General features: G+C 37.8%; 2 protein-coding genes and 1 long non-coding RNA gene across 4 annotated transcripts in view; 2 read left to right on the plus strand and 1 right to left on the minus strand.

Moving 5' to 3' along the window:
- Positions 1-508: 508 nt before the first annotated feature.
- Positions 509-4,819, minus strand: LOC122058911 (GTP-binding nuclear protein Ran-3-like). The gene is made up of 8 exons (XM_042621623.1): positions 4,659-4,819; positions 4,488-4,557; positions 4,242-4,298; positions 4,043-4,160; positions 3,021-3,110; positions 2,742-2,921; positions 2,522-2,599; positions 509-920 (listed from the first exon to the last, which is right to left on the minus strand). Exons 1-8 carry the CDS (start codon positions 4,659-4,661, stop codon positions 851-853), a joined length of 666 nt encoding a protein of 221 aa, XP_042477557.1. The 5' UTR covers positions 4,662-4,819; the 3' UTR covers positions 509-850.
- A 4,818-nt stretch (positions 4,820-9,637) lies between these two features.
- LOC122060175 lies at positions 9,638-10,897 on the plus strand. The gene is made up of 2 exons (XR_006134268.1): positions 9,638-10,054; positions 10,269-10,897. It is a non-coding gene; the product is annotated as an uncharacterized LOC122060175 (long non-coding RNA).
- A 1,888-nt stretch (positions 10,898-12,785) lies between these two features.
- Positions 12,786-14,801, plus strand: part of LOC122059186 (rRNA-processing protein FCF1 homolog) — a 9,508-nt gene continuing 7,492 nt past the window's right edge. Inside the window, exon 1 of one of the 2 annotated variants that reach the window (XM_042621867.1) lies at positions 12,786-12,948. The gene's annotated coding sequence lies outside the window, so the exon portion shown is untranslated. Of the gene's footprint in view, positions 12,949-13,245; positions 13,313-14,801 lie in introns of those variants that run through there. The other variant, XM_042621868.1, reaches the window with a different exon arrangement.

Below are 14,801 nucleotides of genomic sequence, written 5' to 3' on the forward strand. Positions count from 1 at the left end.
TTTTTTTTTTTCTTTCTTTCTTTTTTGTTCTTTTGGCTACCAAACATAGCCCTTAGTTTGCTAAAAACGATTCAACACTGAGAGAAAACAAATAATACCTTCTAAAAGAATATGTTGACTTCTTACCATTAAGTCAGTCAATTCAAGACTTCCTTTATTGAATAATTCTGCCTCACATGGCACTGCTAAACCACCTTACATTTTGAATCAGGATAACACCATTGATTTGAAACCATAGGGTTGCCCGATTCTATGGTTCAGGCAGAATCAAGCCGATTCCAGACAATTCTCAACTGATCCAGAACAGAATCAGTTCAGAATTGGCAGAACAAGATTCCAAGTTTTAAAACCATGGGTCCAACGGAAATATTTAGCATAGGTTCCACATCTTGAAAAGATTGAAAAACAAAATTCTGATGAGATGTTAAATATCTTGAAAAGTTTGAAAAGGCAAAATCGAAATAAGAGGAACTACGATCAACCAAAAAATAAAAGAGGAACTACAGAGTTTTGGAATAACAGTTTCCTGATCTTTAAACATTGTAAACCAAAGTACCATAACAAAACCAAGATGACCTCTAAATTTGGATCACTAATGACAATGCAAATATAATTTCCCCACTATTGACTATAGAGCTGGAAACTAATATCAGCTCCTCAGTCCTCACACCAAGGGGAAAATAGAACAAGGCATATATATTGCAGATCCACACTCAAGACCAAAACCTGCAAATTAGCCGGCACTAGAACTGCCCAACAATATTTAGCCGGACCTACCATTAAAGGGGTAGAAAAGAGGGAGGGGGAGGGGGAGGGGGTGGGGGACGAGAAAAGAGGAGAATCTAGGCATCTACTCGAACGCCTCATCATCATCGTCAGGGAGGGGCTGTGCCGCAGCTGCTGCCAACTCAGCTTCATGCCTACAAATACCGATGAGAGTTCATCTTAGCATACAATAATTACCACGGTAAACACTTTCTACTTCATTCTATAACGCAATTCCATCACACATCATTAAGATCCTATGACTTTTATCAAATCCCTCTTTTTTTTCATTTTTCTTTTTTTTCTTTTTTTTGGGGGGGTGGGGTGGTTGGGGTTGGGGGTTGTAGGGAGTGGGACAATGGAACATACATGCAGTTAATAAACTACTACTTTTTTTCTTACAATGGACCATGCATTTAATAAACACAGCTACCTAAATAAAGAAACATGGGCAAAGTTTGCATTCTTAGATATTTTTAAGGATGGGGTTGAGATTCTAGCTCATTGGTAGGCTGCTAGGCGGTTGAGGTTCTAGCATAAGTCCAGTCATGTTTGATGGTTCAACTCTCCTACTCCCCCCCCTTCTTGAAAATTGTAGTAGCTAGCAGTTGCAGTATTAGAATAAGTCTGGCCCAATGGACTGCCTTGCCTGGCCTAGTGGCCTACATACTAGCACAAAAAATAAGATATTTTTTACGGGCCCCAAAAAAAAAAAAAAAGACTCAAAACATTTCAGATATTCTTGTAAAACCTAAATAAACCCCACTATTCCTGAATTAGACATATTTTCTTATACTCAGTCCAAACACCCACTCCCCCCAAATAAAATAAAAAATCCACACCTACTGCTGTTACAATAGACCTTTCATAAAAATGGCATACCCAATGCACGAGACTCACACCATTGCAGGGTCTAGGGAGGGTTATATATACACAGCCTTACCCTGCTTCGCATAATAGTTGTTTCCCAACTTGAACCTGCAACTAGTAGGTCAAGGAGCAACCCTCCCATTGTGCTGAGGTCCGCCCTCTTTACAATAAACCTTTCATATTTACACAATTAATGCTTGCTGGTTCTTTTTGCTTCCAGTCAAGGGGAGGAAATTTCCAAGCAAATTGAGAAGTCTTGACACTAATTTTTTCGAAAATGTTTATATAAGTGCAAATTTATATATTAATGCAATTCATGCCTAATGTTCAATTAAATAAGTGCAGCATTTTATAAGGTCAGCATCAACAGTTGGGGCTACAGTACAATATTTAGGGTCTGGACCTCTACCAACTAGCTAATTGTTTTGTAACAATAGGACCAGAATCCATAATTGAATGGTTGAGATGGACTTTAGGCCAAAAGCCCACTTGAACAGATTACTGCAACATGTTTTCTTATCTATTAGAACTGTCAAAAAGAATGGCATTAGGATATCTAAAAGAAAAAAAAGATACATAGATCAGACATAATCAAATAATCTGAACAAGCCCATTTTTGTTTATATAGTTGTCTTATAGACATAACCGTACAACTTTTGCATGTTGATACTCCAAAAAACAAAAATTTGGCTTTTTTTTTTTTTTTTTTAGTCCTGTGAATGGGCCTGCAACCCAAAACCCAAGACAGACTACTAAATGCAGACATGAATGGATTAGATTTGTAAGAAAACGGTACTTCTTTGTGCCCACATGACAATTTGGGTTATCAAGGCATGAACAACTACACTAGATATAATCAAGTTAAGAAAAGGAGTGGATCACTCACTGTTCTTGTGTTGCCATGTCAATTTGAACTTCAGGAGGAGCAAGAGCTGGAGACTCGACAAAGTGGAGGTTAGCATCCCTGCAATGCATGTTAAATTGTATTATATCTCGTCCATAATGTTTGACAAGAAAAGGAAATGAACCACCCAATAATGGGGAAAAGAATACAGTAGTAGTAGCAGAAGTAGTGTGGTAGAAAAAGGGCACTCTTTCGACATTACCCAGCAAGTTTTCTAGCAAGATAGAGGAAAGGTTTCTCAAAGTTGTAGTTGCTTTTCGCAGAGATCTCATAGTACTGGAGATTCTTCTTCCTGTGGAATGTAACCTGCTTTGCTTTTACTTGCCTATTCTTGACATCAACTTTATTTCCACACAAAACAATAGGGATATTCTCACACACCCTATAATCAAGAACAGAAGCAGATAAAATCAATGGTCAGCACATTTCCAGTGCTTTTGAGTGAGAATTTTATGAGACAGAGCTATGCTTCTAGATGCACCTGCAGAGATCCCGGTGCCATGTGGGAACATTCTTGTATGTTAAACGAGCTGTGACATCAAACATAATGATGGCACATTGTCCATGGATACTACAAAGGCCAAAAAAAAAAAAAATTCTCAATTAGGAAACGATGGACACCAAACATCAAGTTATAGGCCAAATTAACCACACACATTATAGAACACATAAGCAATCACAGGTAATAGAATTCATATAAAAGTTAAAAAAAAGAACAGGTGCAAATTTAAATTTTTATAAACACCTTTCGGGTAGGGGAAGTCCTAGGAAGTATTCTACCCACGAAGGCAACAAAAATTCCACTTATGTTGCTAGTACTACTCCCTTTACTAATGAACACTGAAGGGTTTAAACTTCAAAAGAATGCATGGAATACTTTGAACCTCAATCCATTATAAAGTTAATTGTAACCTTGAATTGCCAGTTACTCATTCTAAATCCAAGGGATTTCAACTCTGAAAAATCCAAACAAAGTTACACATTTGACGAGCTGATAAGAAACATGTAAAATTGTTTTGAGCATGCAATGCTATTTTGGATAAAGATTGGCTTCCCTAACAACAGCCTTTGGTTAAGACATGTATTCAAATGTTACTTGAACAATTTGTTATGAAATGCAAACTGCAGAATATTACTTGGACAGCCTTTCATGTATAATGACTTTCAACTTCACTGTTATGGTTTTTAACATTTTAGAGACCAGATCATAGGGTTAATTCCCTTCTCGATAGAAGTCCCTCATCAAATACAATATTGAAAGCTCACCCAGAACATTTCAGCAACAGTCGTTCATCATATTAAAAAATAAAATTAAATTTAAAAAAAAAAAAGGTGAAAATAAGTAACTGAAAAATTATTCCAGCGGCTAGGTACTATACAAAAAAATTTCAACGCTATTTGCACACAAACATGAGGAGCCTACTTAAAAACTACGAATCATATAGGATTTTCCCCATAAAATAATAGTAGCAAGGATCCATTAGCATTATTCTAATAACTTACTAATATCCATCTCTGAGTCCACCAAATTTCTCTTGGCCAGCAGTGTCCCAACAATAAAACCGGATCTTCCCACAGTTCGTGAAGAAGTCCAATGGATGAACTTCAACACCAATCGTTGCTGCAATCAACGATAAAATCATGAGAACAACATTCACAGCGAGTTAAACAACCAGAATTATCGAATGCATCGAAGATTTACGCTCATATTTCTTCTCAAACTCTCCAGTAAGATGCCGTTTAACAAAAGTCGTCTTTCCTGCATCGAGAAGATACTCATTATATGAGCTCAAAATTTCAATCCAAAGTACAATGCCAACTAAAATCAAATCAGAAATTCCGAGAATCCCATCAAACTCATGCTTGTCACATATGATGCTTTGGAAAATCAAACAAAAAATATACAAGGAAACAGAAAATAGATCTTGAAAATTAAAATCCAGTGTACCTGTACCACCATCACCAACGATGACAAGCTTGAAGCTTGGGTAATCGACAGTTTGCTGGTTCGGAAGCGCCTGCAGAAGAAACACAGAAACAGATAATCATAGTAACGATCAATCGAAAGCCCTAATTTCAAAACCCTAACAAAAATCAAGAATGGAAATATTAAGTAAACCATTCGATTCTTTTCTTTCTCAGGAAACAGTAACGAGAGAGAAGGCAGTGGCGTCTGTTGCTTCTGAGATTTGAATTGAAAGAGCGAGAAAGAAAGAGAAGGGAGGCAGGAAAGTATATAAAGGTGTTCTCTTGGGGCTCGTGGCTTTAGCTTCCATTTGACGCGATTCTATCTTCCGTTCGATTAGCATCTTTATTTCTAGTCACTCAAATAACGGTGATGAACTCGGACTATAATTCGGAGTATTTATTTATGTTTTTTCGTCAACTTAGGAATCGTTTGATTACGTTTATGCCGTTTCTAGACATAGAAACAGCATAAATAGTTTTTCATGTTTCTAAAAATAAAAACTAATTTTTTGGTGTTTGATAAACTTGTTTCTTGCAACGTTTTTTTTCAGATATAATACCACTAAAAAACTCAATAGTATCATAGAATATCCAAAGGGGAGAGAGTGTTCGGTTGTCTCTTTTTAGGTTTAAATAATTAAGATATTTATCGGGCACAACAATCTTTTCTTTTCTCTTAAATTCGTTTCTAGAAACGACGAAACAAGTCGGACTTGTTTCGTCAAAGTCGTTTCTAGAATTGTAAATAAGCATAAATTTTGATTTATATTTTTAGAAACGGGTGAAAACGGAACAACTTTATCAAATGCATTTTAAGTCGTTTTTCAATTTATGGAAACAAGAAAATGCATAAATGGCAACAACGGAACGTTGTCAAACGTTGCCTTGGAGTATGCATCACCTGAACCGATTCTTCAACTCACTGTTCTAGTCTGCATTTCGTTAACCCAAGTCATCTAAGGGTGTTAATTGATTCAGTTTGGGTGTACATAGTGCGATTCGATTCGGTTCGATTCACATTTATTTGGCTAAAATCAAAACCACATCATTTACTAAATGGTTGCACTTTCTGAAACCGCAATCATTTAGTAAACGGTTTCGGTTCCATGGTTTTTAAACGATGTTGGTTTTACAGTTTTAAACAATTTTGATCGCAATTTATTCCATATGGTTTCTAAACGGTTAGTAATCTGTTTGCTAGTTTATTCGCATGCTTACTTAAATTTGCTTTTGTTGATAAATGCTTCAATGTTGTATCAAATTAAATGAGGCATTGAACAAGCAAAAATTTAACTACATAATGGGAATAAATTGTTGGACAACCTCTATGGTCCTTAATTCTTTCCTAAATTACGCTATTATGTTTTGTTAAAACAACTAAATATTTAATCTTTATATAGATTAATCGAATTGGTTTTGACGTTTTAAACGGTTCGATTTTCAGGGTGTCAATTCAATTTGAAACTAACGGGTTAAACTGTTAAAATCGACCCTATCCATTTAACTAATCAATTTTAAACATGAAACCAGAACCGAACCATTTACTAAACGATTTTGCGATTTTGGTGTAAACGGCTCAATTCGGTTTCGATTACAAATTAACATCCTTATGGCGCCACAACTATTGGGGGTGATCTCAAGCAATAATGGATGAGTTGTGCAAGTCAGGCAAGTAGCCATGTAGTTTGGTAGGTTAAATCTGGTCAAGGGTGAATCATGTTTTGTATATATTTTTAAATTGAGTAAAAGGCTGGTAATGTCACCGACATGCAATGAGCTAATAGGAGTTATGTTTATCTCTTTGCTCCCCTTTTGAAATGACCCTCATATCCATCATGTATGAAGATCCATCTCAACCCCAATGAAGGCCAAACTGGCAAACCCTGTGAGGCCATCACTTAGCAGAAGAGTGGAAATGCATCTTCTATTTTCGGGGGGTTTGTAATGTATTAAAAATTGAGTTACTATCTAGATTAGAGTCTACTATCATATATGACTGATGACTCCAGTATAGATTTGTCAAATTATAGATTGGGTACTCGTCCAAAGGAAAGTGTTAAACACCTCAATTCTCTGGCTTAGTATTCGTTAGATGATATATTGATGTTTCAATGTAATAGAATGCTTAAAAAATATATATGTAACGGATGTAACCATTACAAAAGAAAATTAGAACCATGGATGCATTGGACCTATATTTTAAAATGCAAAGATACAAACCCTAAACTAGATGCATATCCGATAGGATGTAATATGAACAACAACTAAACATGCAACAAAACCTAGATGAATTAACCTAAACAAGAGGCAAACCTAACATAGGGACTAGGGAGGATATGCATGTAAGGATGTCAAATTGGAACCAGAATCGAAAACCAAATCCAGTTCCAGACCGAATATCTGAATCAAATCCAACCCATTATAATATGGTTAAATCCAGGATCTGAAATAAGTATTTATAATTTGGTTAGGTCTGGATCTGGATTTATGCCAAGAACCGGTGGTTCAAATTGAAACTGGACCGAATAACTTAATGTCATTTTTTCCTCTTTAACTAAAAACTTGATATAACTTATATGGAAACTCGACATAATCAATCACCTAAATGATAAATCATCTAATAGAGTTTCAATTATAGTTTAACTCAAAAACCCCTTGTTTGTCAATTATCATTTAGGAGATTGATTGCTCAGGATCATTAACGATATTAGAAGTTTAATAGATGATCGATTGCTTACGATCATTCGACATGGATACATGTCCATTGATAACTCATGATTTTTTATTCATTCTTTTGTTGGGAAGACCAATAACCTAGTGAATGAACATTTATATTTTGTCTTCTGAATAACAGCTGCATAAAAAAATTGAATTTGAAATTAGATACTGAAATCAAATAATAACCAAATATAAAACCCAAATAGGAATCAGAACCAGATAGGTCAGATACGAGTACCAATTTTTAGAACCGAGACAGGACTTGGTCAGGTTCTGAATCACACTAACACTCCTTGGAACCAAAACCAAAACCAAAACCGAACCAAATACCTGGTTCCGGACCGATTGACACCCTTCTGCATGAGTGATTCCGTTATTTCGATCTCAGTCGTCATTTCACAATCCAAACCCCATAATTTATTTATGATCCGAAGTGGATTTATCATTTGAACAAACTATAAAACCTTAAAGGTTAAAAATAAGCCCTAAACCATAAATCTAAGCTCAAAATTTGGAAAAAAAAAATCCAATTAATAATATGATGTTTGGGATGAAACATTTCTACAACTCAATGGCTAGTGTTGAAAAGTAGCCAGAGGAGAAAATGAGATGACAGTCGCAAAAGAATGTTAGTTGCAAATGTGGACATTGTTGTCTCGATCAAATATTATGAGGATCATTCCCACCATCGTCTTCTACCTTTTTTTTTTTTAGTAATTTATAGCACCACCTTCTAGAGAATATCACTATTATAAGAACACTCGTTCTGTTTCATCAAATTAGATTCATAACCCCTATCGTCAATCACTGTTAAGGAATATATCTTATATACTAATGCCAGCTACTATATTTTATTTTAAATACAAAAATACTCTTATTAAATATGATGTACCTAAAATACCCAAACCCACCCTGTTCCTTCCGATTCCAATTCCAATCTTCCTTCAATCCATGGAATGGACCAGAGGTCGCACAGTCGTGGCTCTTCTGCCACTGCCTCCCTTGGTAAAATTCACTGGTCCGTTGAGGTTTTCACCGTGAAATCTATGGAGCGTATCACATGAGAATGGTTGATTGATGTGCACTCTTTTTGTAGGGTAAATCTCTTGTGGTACCCTCACCGTCGCTATTCAAGATCATGATCGGAATTGTGACATTAAGGGCCCGTTTGATAACGTTTCTACTGTTTCTGTTTCAAGAAAGACAGAAACAGAATTTTGGGTGTTTGATAAACCTTGTTTCCGTTTGATTGGATGATTACAATGTTGTATTTATATTCCGGTGGATAATGATCGGCGGCCATTTGCTTGAAGAAATAGATGCTCCGGCGTGACAGCCGACTATTTCCTTGAACAAGACAGGTGTCAGAAGCTGATGCTTCTTGGCAGCAAATTGAGGGGTCGATTATCAAGGATGAATTTGGAGTTCAGATCATCAAGGATGTATGCGTCTTTAGCATCCTCAAAAGACATGGATCTTCTGTTCCCTTCGACTTCCAAGCATTCGGAAGGAGAACTGCAACAAAAAAGTTGAGAAACCATGGTTTCCGATCACCATCAGCAGCAGCAAGAGATGAATTCCGATCTGATGCGATTTCGCTTTGCCCCGAGCCCCCTGCTTGCAAATTACGTGGACGGTAGAAGCGAAGACGGAGAAGGAGGAGCTAATGATTTCCTACAACCTCGTTCTTCAAGTCCCGAAGTGGAGAGCATGTTTGCGAGGTTCTTGTCTTGTGGTGGCGGTGTCGCTGGACCTCCCTCACCTGATATCCGTGAGATCAGCGACAAGTCTCCAGTAGTATCGGCGACTCCCACTGGAGCGGTTAATCAGAGAAATTCTCAATTCGTAGCATCCATGAAGCACGAAGCATCTGAGGTTGTTCCTCAGCAGAATGGATACTTTGCCGCTGCTTCCCAAATGCTTTATCAAGCTCCGCCGCCGGCGCCTCTGCCCAGCCAAAGCTCAACCTCCATGGATAATTCTTACAGGATGGTGAATTTGATAGTCATGGATCACAATCCTCCTCAAGTCAGGACTGCTAGCGCCAATTGCTCCAATCTTATCAGACACAGCAGCAGAGTCGACGAGGAAGATGACAGTGCCTCATCGGAATCTGCGGGAAGAAACCCAAATCGACGACGACTGACAAGATGGAGAGGAACTCTGTAGACGGAGCTAGTCGGAGACGGTGGTGATGGTAGTGATGCCAAACTCCGTCTTCAATATCGATTTTTTGTGCCCCATTTTTGTTTCGAGAAACGAGCGAAACAAGTAAAACTTGTTTCGTCATTCATGTTTCTTGAAGCATAAATTATTATAAATTTCAATTTATGTTTCAAGAAACAAGTGGAACAGAACACTTTTACCAAACGGTATTTATGCCGTTTCTGTGTTTCTGAGAATAAGAAAACACAGAAACACGTTTCTGGTTACGTTATCAAACGGACCCTTAAGGGTCGGAATGTTTAGATTGGAGCAGATGGTGCCAAGATTGCTGACTTGGGTTGCACAAGATGGATCGATGAGGTGGATGAGGAGGCTCCGGCGATGCCGATTGCCGGAACCCCTGTTTTCATGGCACCTAAAGTGGCTCGAGGGGATGAACAGAGTTTCACTGCTGACGTTTGGGCACATCTGTCGATTCCCTTCATGTTTCTTTCCCTCCCCCTCTTTACACTCTCTATCCCTTCGTGACTAAGAAAACCAAAGCTCAATCTCTCAGTTTCGTCTTCAGCGATCACTTCCTTCCGCCACAAATCACCATTTATGCATGAAACGGAGTTGCACGATTTGTCTGACGATTTAGATTACGTTGTGTCACAGCAACAGGTAATTAATCTCTTGATTTTCTTGGGATTTCTTTCAATCTCTCTTTCTCATTGCAACAAATTTCTTAGTTCAATTGCTGTCTATCTCCACTACCGCATCTTTTTCCAATTTTTTTGGGCTTTCTCTCTCTATTCTTTGTCGCCTCCTGTTCTCTCTTTGATTTTTTTAGTAAATTCTGTTGTGAGATTTATTATTTGCCTCGCCATGTCTACAGAGAATCCAAGGTGCAATGCAATGAAAAAAGTACAAAACCCTAATCTACCTTTCCCCTTTCCCTGTTTCTGTACTGATTCTCGCCATGTCTGCAAGCATTCTCAGCTTAGTAATCTTAAGGAGAAGGAAGCGTGAGATCGATCGAGCGATCTCCCTCCCAACTCCCAAGCAGTAACATCTCGATTTCGATGTCTCTCCTTCCTCCTCTCTTCCCAGATCTCCAAAGCAATATCACTCTAAAATCGAACCTCCGATTCTCTCTTCAATCATTCCTAACTCCGTTGTCGAAGGTGGAGAGAGCGGCACTCAGATCTTACTCGTTGCTGCTTGGCTACAGAACAAGAACACGGAATGGGCATCAAAGAACATTCTAGGTGGCACCTCGTTCTAGGATTTGAGAATGGTAATGCATACCAAAAGGCTTTTTGACGCAGAATACGCTATGAGAATGCATACCAAACACAGATCAACAATCGGTTTCCTACGATGCCGATTGTTGAAACCCTTGTTTCTGTACTGATTCGCAACGTTCTTCGTTTTGGTTTTTCAGTCCTTAGATTTGAACGGTTTTTTAGGCGTGGAAGTGAAGACGAATGAGTTTTAATGAATAGGGTATAACAGTTATTTTTATTTTTCATTTAATAGTGATTGATGGTAAAGGGTCTGAGTCTAATTTGGTGAAACAGAGAAGATATTCTTATAATAGTGGTATTCTTTAGGGGATGGTGCTGTAAATTACACATTTTTTTTTCTTCAAGAAATCCTATTATAAGTCATCAGCTGCATAGAGCTATGATGGCGAAGGAGTGGAATGAAGTCAGAATGTCCAGCATCAGATAGACAAACTATCTCCACCATCACCTTCCTCATCGCTATCGCAGAGTTACAAAGTCAGTTTTGTTGATCACAGAGAGATCATATGTGAGAATATTATTTTGCAACAATAGAATATGACGTTTTCAAAAGTCATAAGATATATTGGAGCTATTCTTTTACGTTTTTTGTTTTTTTAGTCCAAATCAACAATTATTATTCAGAGATGGTAAAGTGCATAGTCATGGAGTATTTATGCACATTTATGAACATACATAGGATGCATACTTATATAAGGGGTATTTGAGTGGACTAAATTTTGAAATTTGACACACGACTAATTTAGACAACATCCACTCTATCTAATTGTTAGAATAGACACATAATTTCTATCAAAAAAAAAATACACATAATTTGTCAATGTGGTAGATAGATGGGTCACTTTTATCCCCCAATTTTATTTTTTGAAATAAATTCACACACTGCTCGCATGGAGAATCTCTCATGCCACACTAATCAACATGTCGCAATGGGTTCAATAGGAGGTTCACAAGGATAGAGAGGAGAGAGAAATGTCATGAGGAGAGAGTGTCTTAGGTATGTGAGAAGTTGTTGGAAAGAATACCTACAATGTCAGTAGGGGGATTTTCATTTTTTCTTTTTAAATCTAATTTTTCTCTTTCACTCTCAATGGGAAAAGGCAAAAAAATAAGGACACAATGGTTTCTGCATCAAGTAAATGGGAGTGCACACGAAACATCAACAGTAGAGGAATTTTTAGGGTGTGGCTGTGTGGGCTGTCATTTCTCCTTCCCATGAGTCTGGACGCAGGGCCCACGCTGCCTTATAGGTTCCTTTTCGTAGAAAAAAGGAAAAAAAAATAATAATCTTACAACGGCTTGGGCTGACCTCTACCTGGGCCAGGTTCAGTCTATGAGTTTGATTGGGCCTGAGACTCTGTCTGAGCTGGTTTTTTTTTTTTGATAGAACTGTCTGGGCTGAGTTACCAGACCGCCATTGAACCCTCTTAAGGTAACGGTGTCAATCGGTTTGGTTTTAGTTCGGTTCTAAATGATGATAAGGTGGATCATAATTGAACCAAGAGTTGACTTGGTTATGTATTTAGGTACTTAAACCGATTCAATTCGGATTGGTTTGGTTTCATTTCCAATTCAGTTATGATATGCAGTTTTAATTTGGTTTTATACTTCCGTTTTAATTCGGTTATGAAAACGGTTCTACTTTTGAACCATGACTGTGATGGACCAAATACCATAATGGGCTCAAGTTATGGGTCTTATGACCATTGCTAACTCCAAAATTATCTTGAGCTTGTAAATATGTGATGATAAATTACGAAAAACACTTGCCACATTAAAAATAAAAAAAATAATAATAAAAGAGCTTGAAAAAACACTCTTGAATGATAAGAACAATAAGATTTGGTTTCGATTCAAACCGATAGTTCTGACACCCTAAATCGAAATCGAGCCGAACCAAATAACATACTTACATATTCAAACCAAATTTAAACCAAATAAATTTGGTTCGATTTTGATCTGATTAATTTGGCTTAGTTTCGATTTTGATATTCGATTTCGGTTTCGGTTTGAAACTCACACCCTTATCTGAAGGTACACCGTGGTCCGATAAACCTAGGTTTATGAAGGGAAAAAAAAAAAAAAAACAGGAAAGAAAGGTCTACGTAAACCCAGAGCCCAAGGCAGAGTAGCGGCGAGTCGGCGAGTCGGCGACTCGCGCTAGGGCCAGACTCCAGAGCAACGGCAGGCAACGCGGCACAGCAATTCCTGAAGTCCTGAACTCCTCGAGCAGCAGCGAACACTCCAAGCAGCCACCTGCGGAGATAGGTTAGAAACAGAGAAAACCCCTCTTTCCCTCTCTCCCTGTGCGCTACAGGGATGGGTTCATGCTTAATATGATTGGTTTTATTTCTTTCGGGCAGCGAACACTCGAGTCTTATCAAGCATGAACTCATCTCTGCGTCCTGCATTGACGATATGGATGGTCAGCTTGTTGAGCTCACATCCATGTTTGGTTTATTACTTTTTATCTGCTGAATAGCTGCCGTTTGATATTTCATGTTTCAAGAAGTCTTGCTTTTGGATCCAAAGTAATGGCCTGCTAATGATAACTGAGGTTTTACAAATGACGGTTTGATCAGAAGACATCTTCTATTCAGTATAAAATTTAGACAACTTACCTTCGGAATAGGTATGCTGCCCAAAAAGCTTTTAATTCTCTATTCTTGGTCATTTATTGGATAGGGACCAAATGCCAATAGATAACAAGGATAGACATGGTTCTTATTGTATTTCATAGATATGGACATCTGATACAGCAATCAATAATGGAGAACGGAAGTGTTAGTGTCTGAAACAAACTAAGAAAAAGAAGCAGGGTGCATGGTATGGTGAAATTTTTGATGATTAAGTGTCCTTGTTACATACTAAGTTCAAAGATGGTACTGGATCTCCTTCCTGATTATGTACAGGCTTTAGGCTAGGAAATGTATTTCTAAACTGAATTTGATAGAACAGGCTAGGAAATGTACTTCTAAACAGTATCAATGGTGAATCTTCTTGTGGGTGAATGAAACTGGTATAGAAGAGAGAGCATCTGGGGAAAAAGAAGACAGATATGTATCAAAAAATAAACAAGTCCATAAACAGTGTATGCAGTAGGCAGAGAAGAAATAATGGATCTTTTCGTTTTCTCTTTTCCTGCCGGGGGGTATTAGTGGTGAAGGAAATGCTAGCCATATGGCCGGTAAAGAGATGGGCATACCACATCAGCAAAACACAGTGGAACCCACCATGAAAAGAAATTTGTTTTGTGAAAGAGCTAGGGGCAGGCCTAAAATGACCGTAAGAGAAGTAGTGAGAAAAGACATGTAAATTTTAGGTCTTGTCTCAAGTATGACCTCGAATAGAGCTGATCGGAGGGTAAGGATCCTTGTAGCTGACCCCATTTAGGTGGGATTTTACTGAGTTATTGTTGTATTGCTATGCCCCTTTCTTTTTATTATTACCATGTTTTTGGGTGTCTTTGCATGGATCCATATAGTTGACCCCATTTAGTTTGGAGGAGGCTGAGTTTGTTGTTGTTGGTCCTGTTTTGTGGCTGAGCTGTGCCCCACTGCTCATACAAGTTAATGGAGTTTTGCGCCTGTATGTCTCCCTTGTGATAAAATAGCATGGTGGCATATTTCGTAGTGCACACATAATTTTGTACGAGTGTCCAACATTAGATATTGATAAATATAATTGAGTCACGGAAAGACAAGGCTAAACAAACCCAACTTCACATATTTTTGGGTGTGAGAAGCTATTAAGCATACAAGAAGTTTATTGATGAGGTTTCAGATCGACCAAGGCTTAGGAATTCAAGAATCCCTTGGAAAAAACAAGAATCGCAGGAGATAGGAACCAAAACCAGATTTCTAAGAAATCGAATAACATAAATCACAAGGTTTGATCTGGCTATAATAGGGTTAGAAATCTTTGAGTTTTTCACAACCACAGGATAGGAACAATAAACCAGCAATAGAGGAACTCTTCGATAGAGACTGATCCGATTCGGCTGAAAGCTTGGTTGTTAAGGAGAACAAACCATCAAATTTGGATAGTCCAACGGTCAAATTTAGAAATATGGAAGAAACATTTGTCCTTTGGTCAAAACAAGCATAAGCAAGATTTTGAAA

The sequence above is a fragment of the Macadamia integrifolia genome, chromosome 13, assembly GCF_013358625.1.
Source record: "Macadamia integrifolia cultivar HAES 741 chromosome 13, SCU_Mint_v3, whole genome shotgun sequence".
NCBI classification, from domain to species: Eukaryota; Viridiplantae; Streptophyta; class Magnoliopsida; order Proteales; family Proteaceae; genus Macadamia; species Macadamia integrifolia.

What these genes read in the sequence shown, in the direction of transcription:
- LOC122058911 (XM_042621623.1), bottom strand. An exon ending in CGTTGGTGATGGTGGTACAG is followed by an intron (nt 4,299 to 4,487) that starts GTACACTGGATT and finishes TTCTCGATGCAG; the next exon opens with GAAAGACGACTTTTGTTAAA. An exon ending in GGACTCAGAGATGGATATTA is followed by an intron (nt 3,111 to 4,042) that starts GTAAGTTATTAG and finishes TGGCCTTTGTAG; the next exon opens with TATCCATGGACAATGTGCCA.